The sequence below is a fragment of the Heptranchias perlo genome, unplaced genomic scaffold (assembly GCF_035084215.1).
Source record: "Heptranchias perlo isolate sHepPer1 unplaced genomic scaffold, sHepPer1.hap1 HAP1_SCAFFOLD_891, whole genome shotgun sequence".
In the NCBI taxonomy this organism is placed as follows: domain Eukaryota; kingdom Metazoa; phylum Chordata; class Chondrichthyes; order Hexanchiformes; family Hexanchidae; genus Heptranchias; species Heptranchias perlo.
In genome coordinates, this window is record NW_027139931.1 from 55,001 (window position 1) to 76,835 (window position 21,835).

Below are 21,835 nucleotides of genomic sequence, written 5' to 3' on the forward strand. Positions count from 1 at the left end.
GAGAGTCAGACAGAGAGCGAGAGAGAGTCACACAGAGAGCGAGAGAGAGTCAGACAGAGAGCGAGCGAGAGTCACACAGAGAGCGAGCGAGAGTCACACAGAGAGCGAGCGAGAGTCACACAGAGAGCGAGAGAGAGTCATACAGAGAGCGAGAGAGAGTCATACAGAGAGCGAGAGCGAGTCATACAGAGAGCGAGAGAGAGTCATGCAGAGAGCGAGAGAGAGTCATACAGAGAGCGAGAGAGAGCGAGAGTCACACAGAGAGCGAGCGAGAGTCATACAGAGAGCGAGCGAGAGTCAGACAGAGAGCGAGCGAGAGTCATACAGAGAGCGAGCGAGAGTCACAGAGAGCGAGAGAGAGTCATACAGAGAGCGAGCGAGAGTCATACAGAGAGCGAGCGAGAGTCATACAGAGAGCGAGCGAGAGTCATACAGAGAGCGAGCGAGAGTCATACAGAGAGAGAGCGAGAGTCACACAGAGAGCGAGCGAGAGTCATACAGAGAGCGAGCGAGAGTCATACAGAGAGCGAGAGCGAGTCATACAGAGAGCGAGAGCGAGTCATACAGAGAGCGAGAGAGAGTCATACAGAGAGCGAGAGCGAGTCATACAGAGAGCGAGAGAGAGTCATACAGAGAGCGAGAGAGAGTCATACAGAGAGCGAGAGCGAGTCATACAGAGAGCGAGAGAGAGTCATACAGAGAGCGAGAGCGAGTCATACAGAGAGCGAGAGAGAGTCATACAGAGAGCGAGAGAGAGTCATACAGAGAGAGAGCGAGAGTCACACAGAGAGCGAGAGAGAGTCATACAGAGAGCGAGAGCGAGTCATACAGAGAGCGAGAGAGAGTCATACAGAGAGCGAGAGCGAGTCATACAGAGAGCGAGAGAGAGTCATACAGAGAGCGAGCGAGAGTCATACAGAGAGCGAGAGAGAGTCATACAGAGAGCGAGAGAGAGTCATACAGAGAGCGAGCGAGAGTCATACAGAGAGCGAGAGAGAGTCATACAGAGAGCGAGAGAGAGTCATACAGAGAGCGAGCGAGAGCGAGAGAGAGAGAGACATACATCGAGAGAGAGCGACATACATAGAGAGAGCGACATACATAGAGAGAGAGAGAGCGAGAGAGAGACATACATACAAAGAGAGAGACATACATACAGAGAGAGCGAGAGAGAGACATACAAACAGAGAGAGAGAGAGAGAGAGAGACATACATACAGAGAGAGAGAGATACATACAGAGAGCGAGAGAGAGACATACATACAGAGAGAGACATACATACAGAGAGAGAGAGAGACATACGTAGAGAGAGAGAGACATATATACATACAGAGAGAGAGACACATACATACAGAGAGAGAGAGACACATACATACAGAGAGAGAGAGAGAGACATACACAGAGAGAGAGAGAGAGAGACATACATACAGAGAGAGAGAGAGACATACATAGAGAGAGAGAGACATACATACAGAGAGAGAGAGAGACATACATCGAGAGCGAGAGAGAGACATACATACAGAGAGCGAGAGAGAGAGAGACACACATACATAGAGAGAGAGAGACACATACATAGAGAGAGAGAGAGAGAGAGACATACATACATACAGAGAGAGAGAGAGACATACATACAGAGAGAGAGAGACATACATACAGAGAGAGCGAGAGAGAGACATACATACAGAGAGAGAGAGAGACATACGTAGAGAGAGAGACATACATACATACAGAGAGAGAGAGACATACATACAGAGAGAGAGAGACACATACATACAGAGAGAGAGAGAGAGACATACATACAGAGAGAGAGAGAGAGAGAGAGAGACATACATACAGAGAGAGAGAGACATACATACAGAGAGAGAGAGAGACATACATACAGAGAGAGCGAGAGAGAGACATACATACAGAGAGAGAGAGAGAGACATACAGAGAGAGAGAGAGAGAGACACATACATACAGAGAGAGGGAGAGAGACATACATACAGAGAGAGAGAGAGAGACATACATACAGAGAGAGAGAGAGAGACATACATACAGAGAGAGAGAGAGACATACATACAGAGAGAGAGAGAGAGACATACATACAGAGAGAGAGAGACATACATACAGAGAGAGAGAGAGACATACATAGAGAGAGACATACATACAGAGAGAGAGAGAGAGAGAGAGACATACATACAGAGAGAGAGAGACATACATCGAGAGCAAGAGAGAGACATACATGCAGAGAGCGAGAGAGAGAGAGACACACATGCATAGAGAGAGAGACACATACATAGAGAGAGAGAGAGACATACATACAGAGAGAGAGACATACATAGAGAGAGAGACAGACATACATAGAGAGAGAGAGAGACATACATACATACAGAGAGAGAGAGAGAGAGAGACATACAGAGAGAGAGCGCGAGAGAGAGACATACAGAGAGAGAGCGCGAGAGAGCGACATACATCGAGAGCGAGAGAGAGACATACATACAAAGAGCGAGAGAGAGACACATACATAGAGAGAGAGAGAGAGACATACATACAGAGAGAGAGAGAGACATACATACAGAGAGCGAGAGAGAGAGACACATACATAGAGAGAGAGAGAGAGAGAGATACATGGAGAGAGAGAGAGACATACATACAGAGAGAGAGAGACATACATACAGAGAGAGAGAGACATACATGCAGAGAGAGAGAGAGAGACATACAGAGAGAGCGCGAGAGAGAGACATACATACAGAGAGAGAGAGAGAGCGACATACATCGAGAGCGAGAGAGAGACATACATACAGAGAGAGAGCGCGAGAGAGCGACATACATCGAGAGCGAGAGAGAGACATACATACAGAGAGCGAGAGAGAGAGAGACACATACATAGAGAGAGAGAGACATACATAGAGAGAGAGAGAGAGAGAGAGAGAGAGACATACATAGAGAGAGAGCGACATACATGCAGAGAGAGAGAGAGACATACATAGAGTGAGAGAGAGACATACATAGAGAGAGAGAGAGAGAGACATACGTACAGAGAGAGACATACGTACAGAGAGAGACATACATAGAGAGAGAGAGAGAGAGAGACACATGCATAGAGAGAGAGACATGCATAGAGAGAGAGAGATACATAGAGAGAGAAAGCGACATACATAGCGAGAGAGACATACAGAGAGAGAGAGCGCGAGAGAGCGACATACATCGAGAGCGAGAGAGAGACATACATACAGAGAGCGAGAGAGAGACAGAGAGCGAGCAAGAGTCAGACAGAGAGCGAGCGAGAGTCAGACAGAGAGCGAGCGAGAGTCAGACAGAGAGCGAGCGAGAGTCAGACAGAGAGCGAGCGAGAGTCAGACAGAGAGCGAGAGAGAGCGAGAGTCAGACAGAGAGCGAGAGAGAGTCACACAGAGAGCGAGTGTCATACAGAGAGCGAGAGAGAGCGAGAGTCATACAGAGAGCGAGAGCGAGCGAGAGAGAGCGAGAGTCATACAGAGAGCGAGAGAGAGCGAGCGAGAGCGAGAGTCATAGAGAGCGAGAGAGAGCGAGCGAGAGCGAGAGTCACAGAGAGCGAGCGAGAGTCACACAGAGAGCGAGCGAGAGTCACACAGAGAGCGAGAGAGAGAGAGCGAGAGTCATACAGAGAGCGAGAGAGAGCGAGCGAGAGAGAGCTAGAGTCATACAGAGAGCGAGAGAGAGCGAGCGAGAGCGAGAGTCATAGAGAGCGAGCGAGAGTCAGACAGAGAGCGAGCGAGAGTCACACAGAGAGCGAGCGAGAGTCAGACAGAGAGCGAGCGAGAGTCAGACAGAGAGCGAGCGAGAGTCACACAGAGAGCGAGCGAGAGTCAGACAGAGAGCGAGCGAGAGTCAGACAGAGAGCGAGCGAGAGTCAGACAGAGAGCGAGCGAGAGTCAGACAGAGAGCGAGAGCGAGAGTCACACAGAGAGCGAGCGAGAGTCACACAGAGAGCGAGCGAGAGTCAGACAGAGAGCGAGAGAGAGTCACACAGAGAGCGAGAGAGAGTCAGACAGAGAGCGAGCGAGAGTCACACAGAGAGCGAGCGAGAGTCACACAGAGAGCGAGCGAGAGTCACACAGAGAGCGAGCGAGAGTCAGACAGAGAGCGAGCGAGAGTCATACAGAGAGCGAGCGAGAGTCATACAGAGAGCGAGAGCGAGTCATACAGAGAGCGAGAGAGAGTCATACAGAGAGCGAGAGCGAGTCATACAGAGAGCGAGCGAGAGTCATACAGAGAGCGAGCGAGAGTCATACAGAGAGCGAGAGAGAGTCATACAGAGAGCGAGAGAGAGTCATACAGAGAGCGAGAGAGAGTCATACAGAGAGCGAGAGCGAGTCATACAGAGAGCGAGAGAGAGTCATACAGAGAGCGAGAGAGAGCGAGAGTCACACAGAGAGCGAGCGAGAGTCATACAGAGAGCGAGCGAGAGTCAGACAGAGAGCGAGCGAGAGTCATACAGAGAGCGAGCGAGAGTCACAGAGAGCGAGAGAGAGTCATACAGAGAGCGAGCGAGAGTCATACAGAGAGCGAGCGAGAGTCATACAGAGAGCGAGCGAGAGTCATACAGAGAGCGAGCGAGAGTCATACAGAGAGAGAGCGAGAGTCACACAGAGAGCGAGCGAGAGTCATACAGAGAGCGAGCGAGAGTCATACAGAGAGCGAGAGCGAGTCATACAGAGAGCGAGAGAGAGTCATACAGAGAGCGAGAGCGAGTCATACAGAGAGCGAGAGAGAGTCATACAGAGAGCGAGAGAGAGTCATACAGAGAGAGAGCGAGAGTCACACAGAGAGCGAGAGAGAGTCATACAGAGAGCGAGAGCGAGTCATACAGAGAGCGAGAGAGAGTCATACAGAGAGCGAGAGCGAGTCATACAGAGAGCGAGAGAGAGTCATACAGAGAGCGAGCGAGAGTCATACAGAGAGCGAGAGAGAGTCATACAGAGAGCGAGAGAGAGTCATACAGAGAGCGAGAGAGAGTCATACAGAGAGCGAGAGAGAGTCATACAGAGAGCGAGCGAGAGCGAGAGAGAGAGAGACATACATCGAGAGAGAGCGACATACATAGAGAGAGCGACATACATAGAGAGAGAGAGAGCGAGAGAGAGACATACATACAAAGAGAGAGACATACATACAGAGAGAGCGAGAGAGAGACATACAAAGAGAGAGAGAGAGAGAGAGAGAGACATACATACAGAGAGAGAGAGATACATACAGAGAGCGAGAGAGAGACATACATACAGAGAGAGACATACATACAGAGAGAGAGAGAGACATACGTAGAGAGAGAGAGACATATATACATACAGAGAGAGAGACACATACATACAGAGAGAGAGAGACACATACATACAGAGAGAGAGAGAGACATACACAGAGAGAGAGAGAGAGAGACATACATACAGAGAGAGAGAGAGACATACATAGAGAGAGAGAGACATACATACAGAGAGAGAGAGAGACATACATCGAGAGCGAGAGAGAGACATACATACAGAGAGCGAGAGAGAGAGAGACACACATACATAGAGAGAGAGAGACACATACATAGAGAGAGAGAGAGAGAGAGAGAGACATACATACATACAGAGAGAGAGAGAGACATACATACAGAGAGAGAGAGACACATACATACAGAGAGAGAGAGAGAGACATACATACAGAGAGAGAGAGAGAGAGAGAGAGACATACATACAGAGAGAGAGAGACATACATACAGAGAGAGAGAGAGACATACATACAGAGAGAGCGAGAGAGAGACATACATACAGAGAGAGAGAGAGAGACATACAGAGAGAGAGAGAGAGAGAGACACATACATACAGAGAGAGGGAGAGAGACATACATACAGAGAGAGAGAGAGAGACATACATACAGAGAGAGAGAGAGAGAGAGACATACATACAGAGAGAGAGAGAGAGACATACATACAGAGAGAGAGAGAGACATACATAGAGAGAGACACATACATACAGAGAGAGAGAGAGACATACATACAGAGAGAGAGAGAGACATACATACAGAGAGAGAGAGAGAGACATACATACAGAGAGAGAGAGACATACATACAGAGAGAGAGAGAGACATACATAGAGAGAGACATACATACAGAGAGAGAGAGAGAGAGAGACATACATACAGAGAGAGAGAGACATACATCGAGAGCAAGAGAGAGACATACATGCAGAGAGCGAGAGAGAGAGAGACACACATGCATAGAGAGAGAGACACATACATAGAGAGAGAGAGAGACATACATACAGAGAGAGAGACATACATAGAGAGAGAGACAGACATACATAGAGAGAGAGAGAGACATACATACATACAGAGAGAGAGAGAGAGAGAGACATACAGAGAGAGAGCGCGAGAGAGAGACATACAGAGAGAGAGCGCGAGAGAGCGACATACATCGAGAGCGAGAGAGAGACATACATACAAAGAGCGAGAGAGAGACACATACATAGAGAGAGAGAGAGAGACATACATACAGAGAGAGAGAGAGACATACATACAGAGAGCGAGAGAGAGAGACACATACATAGAGAGAGAGAGAGAGAGATACATGGAGAGAGAGAGAGACATACATACAGAGAGAGAGAGACATACATACAGAGAGAGAGAGACATACATGCAGAGAGAGAGAGAGAGACATACAGAGAGAGCGCGAGAGAGAGACATACATACAGAGAGAGAGAGAGAGCGACATACATCGAGAGCGAGAGAGAGACATACATACAGAGAGAGAGCGCGAGAGAGCGACATACATCGAGAGCGAGAGAGAGACATACATACAGAGAGCGAGAGAGAGAGAGACACATACATAGAGAGAGAGAGAGACATACATAGAGAGAGAGAGAGAGAGAGAGACATACATAGAGAGAGAGCGACATACATGCAGAGAGAGAGAGAGACATACATAGAGTGAGAGAGAGACATACATAGAGAGAGAGAGAGAGAGAGAGAGACATACGTACAGAGAGAGACATACGTACAGAGAGAGACATACATAGAGAGAGAGAGAGAGAGAGACACATGCATAGAGAGAGAGACATGCATAGAGAGAGAGAGATACATAGAGAGAGAAAGCGACATACATAGCGAGAGAGACATACAGAGAGAGAGAGCGCGAGAGAGCGACATACATCGAGAGCGAGAGAGAGACATACATACAGAGAGCGAGAGAGAGACAGAGAGCGAGCAAGAGTGAGTCAGACAGAGAGCGAGCGAGAGTCAGACAGAGAGCGAGCGAGAGTCAGACAGAGAGCGAGCGAGAGTCAGACAGAGAGCGAGCGAGAGTCAGACAGAGAGCGAGAGAGAGCGAGAGTCAGACAGAGAGCGAGAGAGAGTCACACAGAGAGCGAGTGTCATACAGAGAGCGAGAGAGAGCGAGAGTCATACAGAGAGCGAGAGCGAGCGAGAGAGAGCGAGAGTCATACAGAGAGCGAGAGAGAGCGAGCGAGAGTCATAGAGAGCGAGAGAGAGCGAGCGAGAGCGAGAGTCACAGAGAGCGAGCGAGAGTCACACAGAGAGCGAGCGAGAGTCACACAGAGAGCGAGAGAGAGAGAGCGAGAGTCATACAGAGAGCGAGAGAGAGCGAGCGAGAGAGAGCTAGAGTCATACAGAGAGCGAGAGAGAGCGAGCGAGAGCGAGAGTCATAGAGAGCGAGCGAGAGTCAGACAGAGAGCGAGCGAGAGTCACACAGAGAGCGAGCGAGAGTCAGACAGAGAGCGAGCGAGAGTCAGACAGAGAGCGAGCGAGAGTCACACAGAGAGCGAGCGAGAGTCAGACAGAGAGCGAGCGAGAGTCAGACAGAGAGCGAGCGAGAGTCAGACAGAGAGCGAGCGAGAGTCAGACAGAGAGCGAGCGAGAGTCAGACAGAGAGCGAGAGCGAGAGTCATACAGAGAGCGAGCGAGAGTCACACAGAGAGCGAGCGAGAGTCAGACAGAGAGCGAGAGAGAGTCAGACAGAGAGCGAGAGAGAGTCACACAGAGAGCGAGAGAGAGTCAGACAGAGAGCGAGCGAGAGTCACACAGAGAGCGAGCGAGAGTCACACAGAGAGCGAGCGAGAGTCACACAGAGAGCGAGCGAGAGTCACACAGAGAGCGAGCGAGAGTCACACAGAGAGCGAGCGAGAGTCAGACAGAGAGCGAGCGAGAGTCAGACAGAGAGCGAGCGAGAGTCAGACAGAGAGCGAGCGAGAGTCAGACAGAGAGCGAGAGAGAGTCAGACAGAGAGCGAGAGAGAGTCAGACAGAGAGCGAGCGAGAGTCAGACAGAGAGCGAGCGAGAGTCAGACAGAGAGCGAGCGAGAGTCAGACAGAGAGCGAGAGTGAGACAGAGAGCGAGAGAGAGAGTCACAGAGAGCGAGAGAGAGCGAGAGTCATAGAGCGCGAGAGCGAGAGTCAGACAGAGAGCGAGCGAGAGCGAGAGTCACACAGAGCGAGCGAGAGTCAGACAGAGAGCGAGCGAGAGTCATACAGAGAGCGAGCGAGAGCGAGAGTCACACAGAGAGCGAGAGAGAGCGAGAGTCACACAGAGAGCGAGAGTCACACAGAGAGCAAGAGAGAGCGAGAGTCACACAGAGAGCGAGCGAGAGCGAGAGTCACACAGAGAGCGAGAGAGAGCGAGAGTCACACAGAGAGCGAGAGAGAGAGAGAGTCACACAGAGAGAGAGCGAGAGTCATACAGAGAGAGAGCGAGAGTCATACAGAGAGAGAGCGAGAGTCACACAGAGAGCGAGAGCGAGAGTCATACAGAGAGCGAGCGAGAGTCACACAGAGAGCGAGCGAGAGTCAGACAGAGAGCGAGCGAGAGTCAGACAGAGAGCGAGCGAGAGTCAGACAGAGAGCGAGAGAGAGTCAGACAGAGAGCGAGAGAGAGTCAGACAGAGAGCGAGCGAGAGTCAGACAGAGAGCGAGCGAGAGTCAGACAGAGAGCGAGAGAGAGCGAGAGTGAGACAGAGAGCGAGAGAGAGAGTCACAGAGAGCGAGAGAGAGCGAGAGTCATAGAGCGCGAGAGCGAGAGTCAGACAGAGAGCGAGCGAGAGCGAGAGTCACACAGAGCGAGCGAGAGTCAGACAGAGAGCGAGCGAGAGTCATACAGAGAGCGAGCGAGAGCGAGAGTCACACAGAGAGCGAGAGAGAGCGAGAGTCACACAGAGAGCGAGAGTCACACAGAGAGCAAGAGAGAGCGAGAGTCACACAGAGAGCGAGCGAGAGCGAGAGTCACACAGAGAGCGAGAGAGAGCGAGAGTCACACAGAGAGCGAGAGAGAGAGAGAGTCACACAGAGAGAGAGCGAGAGTCATACAGAGAGAGAGCGAGAGTCACACAGAGAGAGAGCGAGAGTCACACAGAGAGAGAGCGAGAGTCATACAGAGAGCGAGCGAGAGTCATACAGAGAGCGAGCGAGAGTCATACAGAGAGCGAGAGAGAGTCATACAGAGAGCGAGAGAGAGTCATACAGAGAGCGAGCGAGAGTCATACAGAGAGCGAGAGAGAGCGAGAGTCACACAGAGAGCGAGAGAGAGTCATACAGAGAGCGAGCGAGAGTCATACAGAGAGCGAGAGAGAGTCATACAGAGAGCGAGAGAGAGCGAGAGTCACACAGAGAGCGAGCGAGAGTCATACAGAGAGCGAGCGAGAGTCATACAGAGAGCGAGAGAGAGTCATACAGAGAGCGAGCGAGAGTCATACAGAGAGCGAGCGAGAGTCATACAGAGAGCGAGAGCGAGTCATACAGAGAGCGAGAGAGAGTCATACAGAGAGCGAGAGAGAGTCATACAGAGAGCGAGAGCGAGTCATACAGAGAGCGAGCGAGAGTCATACAGAGAGCGAGCGAGAGTCATACAGAGAGCGAGAGAGAGTCATACAGAGAGCGAGAGAGAGTCATACAGAGAGCGAGAGAGAGTCATACAGAGAGCGAGAGAGAGTCATGCAGAGAGCGAGAGAGAGTCATACAGAGAGCGAGAGAGAGCGAGAGTCACACAGAGAGCGAGCGAGAGTCATACAGAGAGCGAGCGAGAGTCAGACAGAGAGCGAGCGAGAGTCATACAGAGAGCGAGCGAGAGTCATACAGAGAGCGAGAGCGAGTCATACAGAGAGCGAGCGAGAGTCACAGAGAGCGAGCGAGAGTCATACAGAGAGCGAGAGAGAGTCATACAGAGAGCGAGAGAGAGTCATACAGAGAGAGAGCGAGAGTCACACAGAGAGCGAGAGAGAGTCATACAGAGAGCGAGAGCGAGTCATACAGAGAGCGAGAGAGAGTCATACAGAGAGCGAGAGCGAGTCATACAGAGAGCGAGAGAGAGTCATACAGAGAGCGAGCGAGAGTCATACAGAGAGCGAGAGAGAGTCATACAGAGAGCGAGAGAGAGTCATACAGAGAGCGAGAGAGAGTCATACAGAGAGCGAGAGAGAGTCATACAGAGAGCGAGCGAGAGCGAGAGAGAGAGAGACATACATCGAGAGAGAGCGACATACATAGAGAGAGCGACATACATAGAGAGAGAGAGAGCGAGAGAGAGACATACATACAAAGAGAGAGACATACATACAGAGAGAGCGAGAGAGAGACATACAAACAGAGAGAGAGAGAGAGAGAGAGACATACATACAGAGAGAGAGAGATACATACAGAGAGCGAGAGAGAGACATACATACAGAGAGAGACATACATACAGAGAGAGAGAGAGACATACGTAGAGAGAGAGAGACATATATACATACAGAGAGAGAGACACATACATAGAGAGAGAGAGACACATACATACAGAGAGAGAGAGAGAGACATACACAGAGAGAGAGAGAGACATACATACAGAGAGAGAGACATACATAGAGAGAGAGAGACATACATACAGAGAGAGAGGGAGACATACATCGAGAGCGAGAGAGAGACATACATACAGAGAGCGAGAGAGAGAGAGACACACATACATAGAGAGAGAGAGACACATACATAGAGAGAGAGAGAGAGAGAGAGAGAGACATACATACATACAGAGAGAGAGAGAGACATACATACAGAGAGAGAGAGACATACATACAGAGAGAGCGAGAGAGAGACATACATACAGAGAGAGAGAGAGACATACGTAGAGAGAGAGACATGCATACATACAGAGAGAGAGAGAGACATACATACAGAGAGAGAGAGACACATACATACAGAGAGAGAGAGAGAGACATACATACAGAGAGAGAGAGAGAGAGAGAGACATACATACAGAGAGAGAGAGACATACATACAGAGAGAGCGAGAGAGAGACATACATACAGAGAGAGAGAGAGACATACGTAGAGAGAGAGACATACATACATACAGAGAGAGAGAGAGACATACATACAGAGAGAGAGAGACACATACATACAGAGAGAGAGAGAGAGACATACATACAGAGAGAGAGAGAGAGAGAGAGACATACATACAGAGAGAGAGAGACATACATACAGAGAGAGAGAGAGACATACATACAGAGAGAGCGAGAGAGAGACATACATACAGAGAGAGAGAGAGAGACATACAGAGAGAGAGAGAGAGAGACACATACATACAGAGAGAGGGAGAGAGACATACATACAGAGAGAGAGAGAGAGACATACATACAGAGAGAGAGAGAGAGAGAGACATACATACAGAGAGAGAGAGAGAGAGACATACATACAGAGAGAGAGAGAGACATACATAGAGAGAGACACATACATACAGAGAGAGAGAGAGACATACATACAGAGAGAGAGAGAGACATACATACAGAGAGAGAGAGAGAGACATACATACAGAGAGAGAGAGAGAGACATACATACAGAGAGAGAGAGAGACATACATAGAGAGAGACATACATACAGAGAGAGAGAGAGAGAGAGAGACATACATACAGAGAGAGAGAGACATACATCGAGAGCAAGAGAGAGACATACATGCAGAGAGCGAGAGAGAGAGAGACACACATGCATAGAGAGAGAGACACATACATAGAGAGAGAGAGAGACATACATACAGAGAGAGAGACATACATAGAGAGAGAGACAGACATACATAGAGAGAGAGAGAGACATACATACATACAGAGAGAGAGAGAGAGAGAGACATACAGAGAGAGAGCGCGAGAGAGAGACATACAGAGAGAGAGCGCGAGAGAGCGACATACATCGAGAGCGAGAGAGAGACATACATACAAAGAGCGAGAGAGAGACACATACATAGAGAGAGAGAGAGAGACATACATACAGAGAGAGAGAGAGACATACATACAGAGAGCGAGAGAGAGAGACACATACATAGAGAGAGAGAGAGAGAGATACATGGAGAGAGAGAGAGACATACATACAGAGAGAGAGAGACATACATACAGAGAGAGAGAGACATACATGCAGAGAGAGAGAGAGAGACATACAGAGAGAGCGCGAGAGAGAGACATACATACAGAGAGAGAGAGAGAGCGACATACATCGAGAGCGAGAGAGAGACATACATACAGAGAGAGAGCGCGAGAGAGCGACATACATCGAGAGCGAGAGAGAGACATACATACAGAGAGCGAGAGAGAGAGAGACACATACATAGAGAGAGAGAGAGACATACATAGAGAGAGAGAGAGAGAGAGAGAGAGACATACATAGAGAGAGAGCGACATACATGCAGAGAGAGAGAGAGACATACATAGAGTGAGAGAGAGACATACATAGAGAGAGAGAGAGAGAGAGAGAGACATACGTACAGAGAGAGACATACGTACAGAGAGAGACATACATAGAGAGAGAGAGAGAGAGAGAGACACATGCATAGAGAGAGAGACATGCATAGAGAGAGAGAGATACATAGAGAGAGAAAGCGACATACATAGCGAGAGAGACATACAGAGAGAGAGCGCGAGAGAGCGACATACATCGAGAGCGAGAGAGAGACATACATACAGAGAGCGAGAGAGAGACAGAGAGCGAGCAAGAGTGAGTCAGACAGAGAGCGAGCGAGAGTCAGACAGAGAGCGAGCGAGAGTCAGACAGAGAGCGAGCGAGAGTCAGACAGAGAGCGAGAGAGAGCGAGAGTCAGACAGAGAGCGAGAGAGAGTCACACAGAGAGCGAGTGTCATACAGAGAGCGAGAGAGAGCGAGAGTCATACAGAGAGCGAGAGCGAGCGAGAGAGAGCGAGAGTCATACAGAGAGCGAGAGAGAGCGAGCGAGAGCGAGAGTCATAGAGAGCGAGAGAGAGCGAGCGAGAGCGAGAGTCACAGAGAGCGAGCGAGAGTCACACAGAGAGCGAGCGAGAGTCACACAGAGAGCGAGAGAGAGAGAGCGAGAGTCATACAGAGAGCGAGAGAGAGCGAGCGAGAGAGAGCTAGAGTCATACAGAGAGCGAGAGAGAGCGAGCGAGAGCGAGAGTCATAGAGAGCGAGCGAGAGTCAGACAGAGAGCGAGCGAGAGTCACACAGAGAGCGAGCGAGAGTCAGACAGAGAGCGAGCGAGAGTCAGACAGAGAGCGAGCGAGAGTCACACAGAGAGCGAGCGAGAGTCAGACAGAGAGCGAGCGAGAGTCAGACAGAGAGCGAGCGAGAGTCAGACAGAGAGCGAGCGAGAGTCAGACAGAGAGCGAGAGCGAGAGTCATACAGAGAGCGAGCGAGAGTCACACAGAGAGCGAGCGAGAGTCAGACAGAGAGCGAGAGAGAGTCACACAGAGAGCGAGAGAGAGTCAGACAGAGAGCGAGCGAGAGTCACACAGAGAGCGAGCGAGAGTCACACAGAGAGCGAGCGAGAGTCACACAGAGAGCGAGCGAGAGTCACACAGAGAGCGAGCGAGAGTCAGACAGAGAGCGAGCGAGAGTCAGACAGAGAGCGAGCGAGAGTCAGACAGAGAGCGAGAGAGAGTCAGACAGAGAGCGAGAGAGAGTCAGACAGAGAGCGAGCGAGAGTCAGACAGAGAGCGAGCGAGAGTCAGACAGAGAGCGAGCGAGAGTCAGACAGAGAGCGAGCGAGAGTCAGACAGAGAGCGAGAGAGAGCGAGAGTGAGACAGAGAGCGAGAGAGAGAGTCACAGAGAGCGAGAGAGCGAGAGTCATAGAGCGCGAGAGCGAGAGTCAGACAGAGAGCGAGCGAGAGCGAGAGTCACACAGAGCGAGCGAGAGTCAGACAGAGAGCGAGCGAGAGTCATACAGAGAGCGAGCGAGAGCGAGAGTCACACAGAGAGCGAGAGAGAGCGAGAGTCACACAGAGAGCGAGCGAGAGCGAGAGTCACACAGAGAGCGAGAGAGAGCGAGAGTCACACAGAGAGCGAGAGAGAGAGAGAGTCACACAGAGAGAGAGCGAGAGTCATACAGAGAGAGAGCGAGAGTCATACAGAGAGAGAGCGAGAGTCACACAGAGAGCGAGAGCGAGAGTCATACAGAGAGCGAGCGAGAGTCATACAGAGAGAGAGCGAGAGTCATACAGAGAGCGAGCGAGAGTCATACAGAGAGCGAGAGAGAGTCATACAGAGAGCGAGCGAGAGTCATACAGAGAGCGAGAGAGAGTCATACAGAGAGCGAGAGCGAGTCATACAGAGAGCGAGAGCGAGTCATACAGAGAGCGAGAGAGAGTCACACAGAGAGCGAGCGAGAGTCATACAGAGAGCGAGAGAGAGCGAGAGTCACACAGAGAGCGAGAGAGAGTCATACAGAGAGCGAGCGAGAGTCATACAGAGAGCGAGAGAGAGTCATACAGAGAGCGAGAGAGAGCGAGAGTCACACAGAGAGCGAGCGAGAGTCATACAGAGAGCGAGCGAGAGTCATACAGAGAGCGAGAGAGAGTCATACAGAGAGCGAGCGAGAGTCATACAGAGAGCGAGCGAGAGTCATCCAGAGAGCGAGAGCGAGTCATACAGAGAGCGAGAGAGAGTCATACAGAGAGCGAGAGAGAGTCATACAGAGAGCGAGAGCGAGTCATACAGAGAGCGAGCGAGAGTCATACAGAGAGCGAGCGAGAGTCATACAGAGAGCGAGAGAGAGTCATACAGAGAGCGAGAGAGAGTCATACAGAGAGCGAGAGAGAGTCATACAGAGAGCGAGAGCGAGTCATACAGAGAGCGAGAGAGAGTCATACAGAGAGCGAGCGAGAGTAATACAGAGAGCGAGAGAGAGTCATACAGAGAGCGAGAGAGAGCGAGAGTCACACAGAGAGCGAGCGAGAGTCATACAGAGAGCGAGCGAGAGTCAGACAGAGAGCGAGCGAGAGTCATACAGAGAGCGAGCGAGAGTCACAGAGAGCGAGAGAGAGTCATACAGAGAGCGAGCGAGAGTCATACAGAGAGCGAGCGAGAGTCATACAGAGAGCGAGCGAGAGTCATACAGAGAGCGAGAGAGAGTCATACAGAGAGAGAGCGAGAGTCACACAGAGAGCGAGCGAGAGTCATACAGAGAGCGAGCGAGAGTCATACAGAGAGCGAGAGAGAGTCATACAGAGAGCGAGAGCGAGTCATACAGAGAGCGAGCGAGAGTCATACAGAGAGCGAGAGCGAGTCATACAGAGAGCGAGAGCGAGTCATACAGAGAGCGAGAGAGAGTCATACAGAGAGCGAGAGCGAGTCATACAGAGAGCGAGAGAGAGTCATACAGAGAGCGAGAGAGAGTCATACAGAGAGCGAGCGAGAGTCATACAGAGAGCGAGAGAGAGTCATACAGAGAGAGAGCGAGAGTCACACAGAGAGCGAGAGAGAGTCATACAGAGAGCGAGAGAGAGTCATACAGAGAGCGAGAGCGAGTCATACAGAGAGCGAGAGAGAGTCATACAGAGAGCGAGAGCGAGTCATACAGAGAGCGAGAGTCATACAGAGAGCGAGCGAGAGTCATACAGAGAGCGAGAGAGAGTCATACAGAGAGCGAGAGAGAGTCATACAGAGAGCGAGCGAGAGTCATACAGAGAGCGAGAGAGAGTCATACAGAGAGCGAGAGAGAGTCATACAGAGAGCGAGAGAGAGTCATACAGAGAGCGAGCGAGAGTCATACAGAGAGCGAGAGAGAGTCATACAGAGAGCGAGAGAGAGTCATACAGAGAGCGAGCGAGAGCGAGAGAGAGAGAGACATACATCGAGAGAGAGCGACATACATAGAGAGAGCGACATACATAGAGAGAGAGAGAGCGAGAGAGAGACATACATACAAAGAGAGAGACATACATACAGAGAGAGCGAGAGAGAGACATACAAACAGAGAGAGAGAGAGAGAGAGAGACATACATACAGAGAGAGAGAGATACATACAGAGAGCGAGAGAGAGACATACATACAGAGAGAGACATACATACAGAGAGAGAGAGAGACATACGTAGAGAGAGAGAGACATACATACATACAGAGAGAGAGACACATACATACAGAGAGAGAGAGACACATACATACAGAGAGAGAGAGAGAGACATACACAGAGAGAGAGAGAGAGAGACATACATACAGAGAGAGAGAGACATACATAGAGAGAGAGAGACATACATACAGAGAGAGAGAGAGACATACATCGAGAGCGAGAGAGAGACATACATACAGAGAGCGAGAGAGAGAGAGACACACATACATAGAGAGAGAGAGACACATACATAGAGAGAGAGAGAGAGAGAGAGAGACATACATACATACAGAGAGAGAGAGAGACATACATACAGAGAGAGAGAGACATACATACAGAGAGAGCGAGAGAGAGACATACATACAGAGAGAGAGAGAGAGACATACGTAGAGAGAGAGACATACATACATACAGAGAGAGAGAGACATACATACAGAGAGAGAGAGACACATACATACAGAGAGAGAGAGAGAGACATACATACAGAGAGAGAGAGAGAGAGAGAGACATACATACAGAGAGAGAGAGACATACATACAGAGAGAGAGAGAGACATACATACAGAGAGAGCGAGAGAGAGACATACATACAGAGAGAGAGAGAGAGACATACAGAGAGAGAGAGAGAGAGAGACACATACATACAGAGAGAGGGAGAGATACATACAGAGAGAGAGAGAGAGAGAGAGAGACATACATACAGAGAGAGAGAGAGAGAGAGAGAGACATACATACAGAGAGAGAGAGAGAGACATACATACAGAGAGAGAGAGAGACATACATAGAGAGAGACACATACATACAGAGAGAGAGAGAGAGACATACATACAGAGAGAGAGAGAGAGACATACATACAGAGAGAGAGAGAGAGACATACATACAGAGAGAGAGAGACATACATACAGAGAGAGAGAGAGACATACATAGAGAGAGACATACATACAGAGAGAGAGAGAGAGAGAGAGAGACATACATACAGAGAGAGAGAGACATACATCGAGAGCAAGAGAGAGACATACATGCAGAGAGCGAGAGAGAGAGAGACACACATGCATAGAGAGAGAGACACATACATAGAGAGAGAGAGAGAGACATACATACAGAGAGAGAGACATACATAGAGAGAGAGACAGACATACATAGAGAGAGAGAGAGACATACATACATACAGAGAGAGAGAGAGAGAGACATACAGAGAGAGAGCGCGAGAGAGAGACATACAGAGAGAGAGAGCGCGAGAGAGCGACATACATCGAGAGCGAGAGAGAGACATACATACAAAGAGCGAGAGAGAGACACATACATAGAGAGAGAGAGAGAGACATACATACAGAGAGAGAGAGAGACATACATACAGAGAGCGAGAGAGAGAGACACATACATAGAGAGAGAGAGAGAGAGATACATGCAGAGAGAGAGAGAGACATACATACAGAGAGAGAGACATACATACAGAGAGAGAGAGACATACATGCAGAGAGAGAGAGAGAGACATACAGAGAGAGCGCGAGAGAGAGACATACATACAGAGAGAGAGAGAGAGCGACATACATCGAGAGCGAGAGAGAGACATACATACAGAGAGAGAGCGCGAGAGAGCGACATACATCGAGAGCGAGAGAGAGACATACATACAGAGAGCGAGAGAGAGAGAGACACATACATAGAGAGAGAGAGAGACATACATAGAGAGAGAGAGAGAGAGAGAGACATACATAGAGAGAGAGCGACATACATGCAGAGAGAGAGAGAGACATACATAGAGTGAGAGAGAGACATACATAGAGAGAGAGAGAGAGAGAGAGAGACATACGTACAGAGAGAGACATACGTACAGAGAGAGACATACATAGAGAGAGAGAGAGAGAGAGACACATGCATAGAGAGAGAGACATGCATAGAGAGAGAGAGATACATAGAGAGAGAAAGCGACATACATAGCGAGAGAGACATACAGAGAGAGAGAGCGCGAGAGAGCGACATACATCGAGAGCGAGAGAGAGACATACATACAGAGAGCGAGAGAGAGAGAGACACATACATAGAGAGAGAGAGAGACATACATAGAGAGAGAGAGACACACATACATCGAGAGAGAGAGACACATACATACAGAGAGAGAGAGACACATACATAGAGAGAGAGAGAGAGACACATACATACAGAGAGAGAGAGAGAGAGACATACATACAGAGAGAGCGACATACATAGAGAGAGAGAGCGACATACATAGAGAGAGAGAGAGACATCCATACAGAGAGAGAGAGAGCGAGAGAGAGACATACATACAGAGAGAGAGCGAGACATACAGAGAGAGAGCGAGACATACAGAGAGAGAGCGAGAGAGAGACAGACATACAGAGAGAGAGAGACAGACATACAGAGAGAGACATACGTAGAGAGAGGGAGAGACATACATAGAGAGAGAGAGAGAGAGACACATACATACAGAGAGAGAGAGAGAGAGACAGACATACATACAGAGAGAGAGAGAGAGAGAGAGAGACACATACATACAGAGAGAGAGAGAGAGACATACATAGAGAGAGAGAGTGACATACATAGAGAGAGAGAGAGAGACACACATACATAGAGAGAGAGAGAGACATACATACAGAGAGAGAGAGAGACATACATACAGAGAGAGAGAGAGAGAGAGAGAGAGACATACATACATACAGAGAGAGAGAGAGAGAGACATACATCGAGAGCGAGAGAGAGAGAGACATACATACAGAGAGAGAGAGAGAGAGAGAGATACATAGAGAGAGAGAGAGAGAGAGAGAGACATACAGAGAGAGAGAGAGACATACATCGAGAGCGAGAGAGAGAGAGACATACATACAGAGAGAGAGAGAGAGAGATACATAGAGAGAGAGAGAGAGAGAGAGAGAGAGAGAGAGACATACAAACAGAGAGAGAGAGAGAGAGAGAGAGAGCGCGCGCCCTGCTGTCAGGCTGAGTGCAACAAACTGCTCTGATACGCTGGGATTCGAGTCGGTTCTGACCCTGACTTACCATAATACGGTTCAAATAACTCGCTCGATGCAGCGTAGAAATCCTCCATTTTGAAGTCGTTGGGCCCTTTCAGTGTCATTCCGAACCCCTTGGCGTGCCACCTCCTCCGCCACAGCACGTACTCGGAACCGCCCGGGCCCGCACACACATCGGCGAAGTACAGCAGCTCCCCGTCCTTATCCCGAATCAGCGGCTTCTGTGGGGCACAGTTGGCAGGGGGTCAGTGCCACATTCACCCATCCCAGAGCGAGCAGGAGGGGCGGGGGCAGGGCGGGGGCGGGGGTCAGTGCCACATTCACCCATTCCAGAGCGAGCAGGAGGGGCGGGGGGCAGTGCCACATTCACCCATCCCAGAGCGAGCAGGAGGGGCGGGGCGGGGCGGGGGCAGGGCGAGGCGGGGGGCGGGGGTCAGTGCCACATTCACCCATCCCAGAGCGAGCAGGAGGGGCGGGGCGGGGGCGGGGGTCAGTGCCACATTCACACATCCCAGAGCGAGCAGGAGGGGCGGGGGCGGGGCCGGGCCGGGGGTCAGTGCCACATTCACCCATCCCAGAGCGAGCAGGAGGGGCGGGGGCGGGGGGCGGGGGTCAGTGCCACATTCACCCATCCCAGAGCGAGCAGGAGGGGCGGGGGCGGGGGCGGGGGCGGGGGTCAGTGCCACATTCACCCATCTCAGAGCGAGCAGGAGGGGCGGGGCGGGGGGCGGGGGTCAGTGCCACATTCACCCATCCCAGAGCGAGCAGGAGGGGCGGGGGCGGGGGGGCGGGGGCGGGGGTCAGTGCCACATTCACCCATCCCAGAGCGAGCAGGAGGGGCGGGGGCGGGGGGCGGGGGTCAGTGCCACATTCACCCATCCCAGAGCGAGCAGGAGGGGCGGGGGCAGGGCGGGGCGGGGGCGGGGGTCAGTGCCACATTCACCCATCCCAGAGCGAGCAGGAGGGGCGGGGGCGGGGGCGGGGGCGGGGGGTCAGTGCCACATTCACCCATCCCAGAGCGAGCAGGAGGGGCGGGGGCGGGGGCGGGGCCGGGGCGTGGCGGGGGCGGGGGTCAGTGCCACATTCACCCATCCCAGAGCGAGCAGGAGGGGCGGGGGCGGGGCAGAGCGTGGCGGGGGTCAGTGCCACATTCACCCATCCAGAGCGAGCAGGAGGGGCGGGGGCGGGGGCGGGGGTCAGTGCCACATTCACCCATCCCAGAGCGAGCAGGAGGGGCGGGGGCGGGGGCGGGGGTCAGTGCCACATTCACCCATCCCAGAGCGAGCAGGAGGGGCGGGGGCGGGGGCGGGGGTCAGTGCCACATTCACCCATCCCAGAGCGAGCAGGAGGGGCGGGGGCGGGGCGGGGGTCAGTGCCACATTCACCCATCTCAGAGCGAGCAGGAGGGGCGGGGCGGGGCGGGGGTCAGTGCCACATTCACCCATCCCAGAGCGAGCAGGAGGGGCGGGGGGCGGGGGGCGGGGGTCAGTGCCACATTCACCCATCCCAGAGCGAGCAGGAGGGGCGGGGGCTGGGGCGGGGGCGGGGGGCGGGGGCGGGGGTCAGTGCCACATTCACCCATCCCAGAGCGAGCAGGAGGGGCGGGGGCAGGGCGGGGCGGGGGCGGGGGTCAGTGCCACATTCACCCATCCCAGAGCGAGCAGGAGGGGCGGGGGCGGGGGCGGGGGTCAGTGCCACATTCACCCATCCCAGAGCGAGCAGGAGGGGCGGGGGCGGGGCCGGGGCGTGGCGGGGGGCGGGGGTCAGTGCCACATTCACCCATCCCAGAGCGAGCAGGAGGAGCGGGGGCGGGGGCAGAGCGTGGCGGGGGTCAGTGCCACATTCACCCATCCCAGAGCGAGCAGGAGGGGCGGGGGGCGGGGGGCGGGGGCGGGGGTCAGTGCCACATTCACCCATCCCAGAGCGAGCAGGAGGGGCGGGGCGGGGGCGGGGGCAGGCGGGGCGGGCGGGGGTCAGTGCCACATTCACCCATCCCAGAGCGAGCAGGAGGGGCGGGGCGGGGGCGGGGGTCAGTGCCACATTCACCCATCCCAGAGTGAGCAGGAGGGGCGGGGGCGGGGGCGGGGGCGGGGGTCAGTGCCACATTCATCCATCCCAGAGCGAGCAGGAGGGGCGGGGGCGGGGGCGGGGGTCAGTGCCACATTCACCCATCCCAGAGTGAGCAGGCGGGGCGGGGGCGGGGGCGGGGGTCAGTGCCACATTCACCCATCCCAGAGCGAGCAGGAGGGGCGGGGGTGGGGGGCGGGGGCGGGGGTCAGTGCCACATTCACCCATCCCAGAGCGAGCAGGAGGGGCGGGGGTGGGGGGGCGGGGGCGGGGGTCAGTGCCACATTCACCCATCCCAGAGTGAGCAGGAGGGGCGGGGGGCGGGGGCGGGGGTCAGTGCCACATTCACCCATCCCAGAGCGAGCAGGAGGGGCGGGGGGCGGGGGCTGGGGTCAGTGCCACATTCACCCATCCCAGAGCGAGCAGGAGGGGCGGGGGCGGGGGCGGGGGCGGGGGGGA

At 52.3% G+C, this 21,835-nt stretch overlaps 2 protein-coding genes across 2 annotated transcripts in view; one reads left to right on the plus strand and one right to left on the minus strand.

Moving 5' to 3' along the window:
• Positions 1-3,679, plus strand: part of LOC137319797 (octapeptide-repeat protein T2-like) — a gene marked incomplete at its 3' end in the record, with an annotated part of 12,280 nt that extends 8,601 nt beyond the window's left edge. The window contains exon 5 of the mRNA XM_067981730.1: positions 3,635-3,679. Within this exon, the coding sequence (XP_067837831.1) occupies positions 3,635-3,679 (45 nt within the window). The remainder of the gene's footprint in view (positions 1-3,634) is intronic.
• Positions 1-19,530, minus strand: part of LOC137319798 (cap-specific mRNA (nucleoside-2'-O-)-methyltransferase 1-like) — a gene marked incomplete at both ends in the record, with an annotated part of 70,024 nt that extends 50,494 nt beyond the window's left edge. Inside the window, one exon of the mRNA XM_067981731.1 lies at positions 19,335-19,530. Within this exon, the coding sequence (XP_067837832.1) occupies positions 19,335-19,530 (196 nt within the window). The remainder of the gene's footprint in view (positions 1-19,334) is intronic.
• Between the last annotated feature and the right edge of the window lie 2,305 nt (positions 19,531-21,835).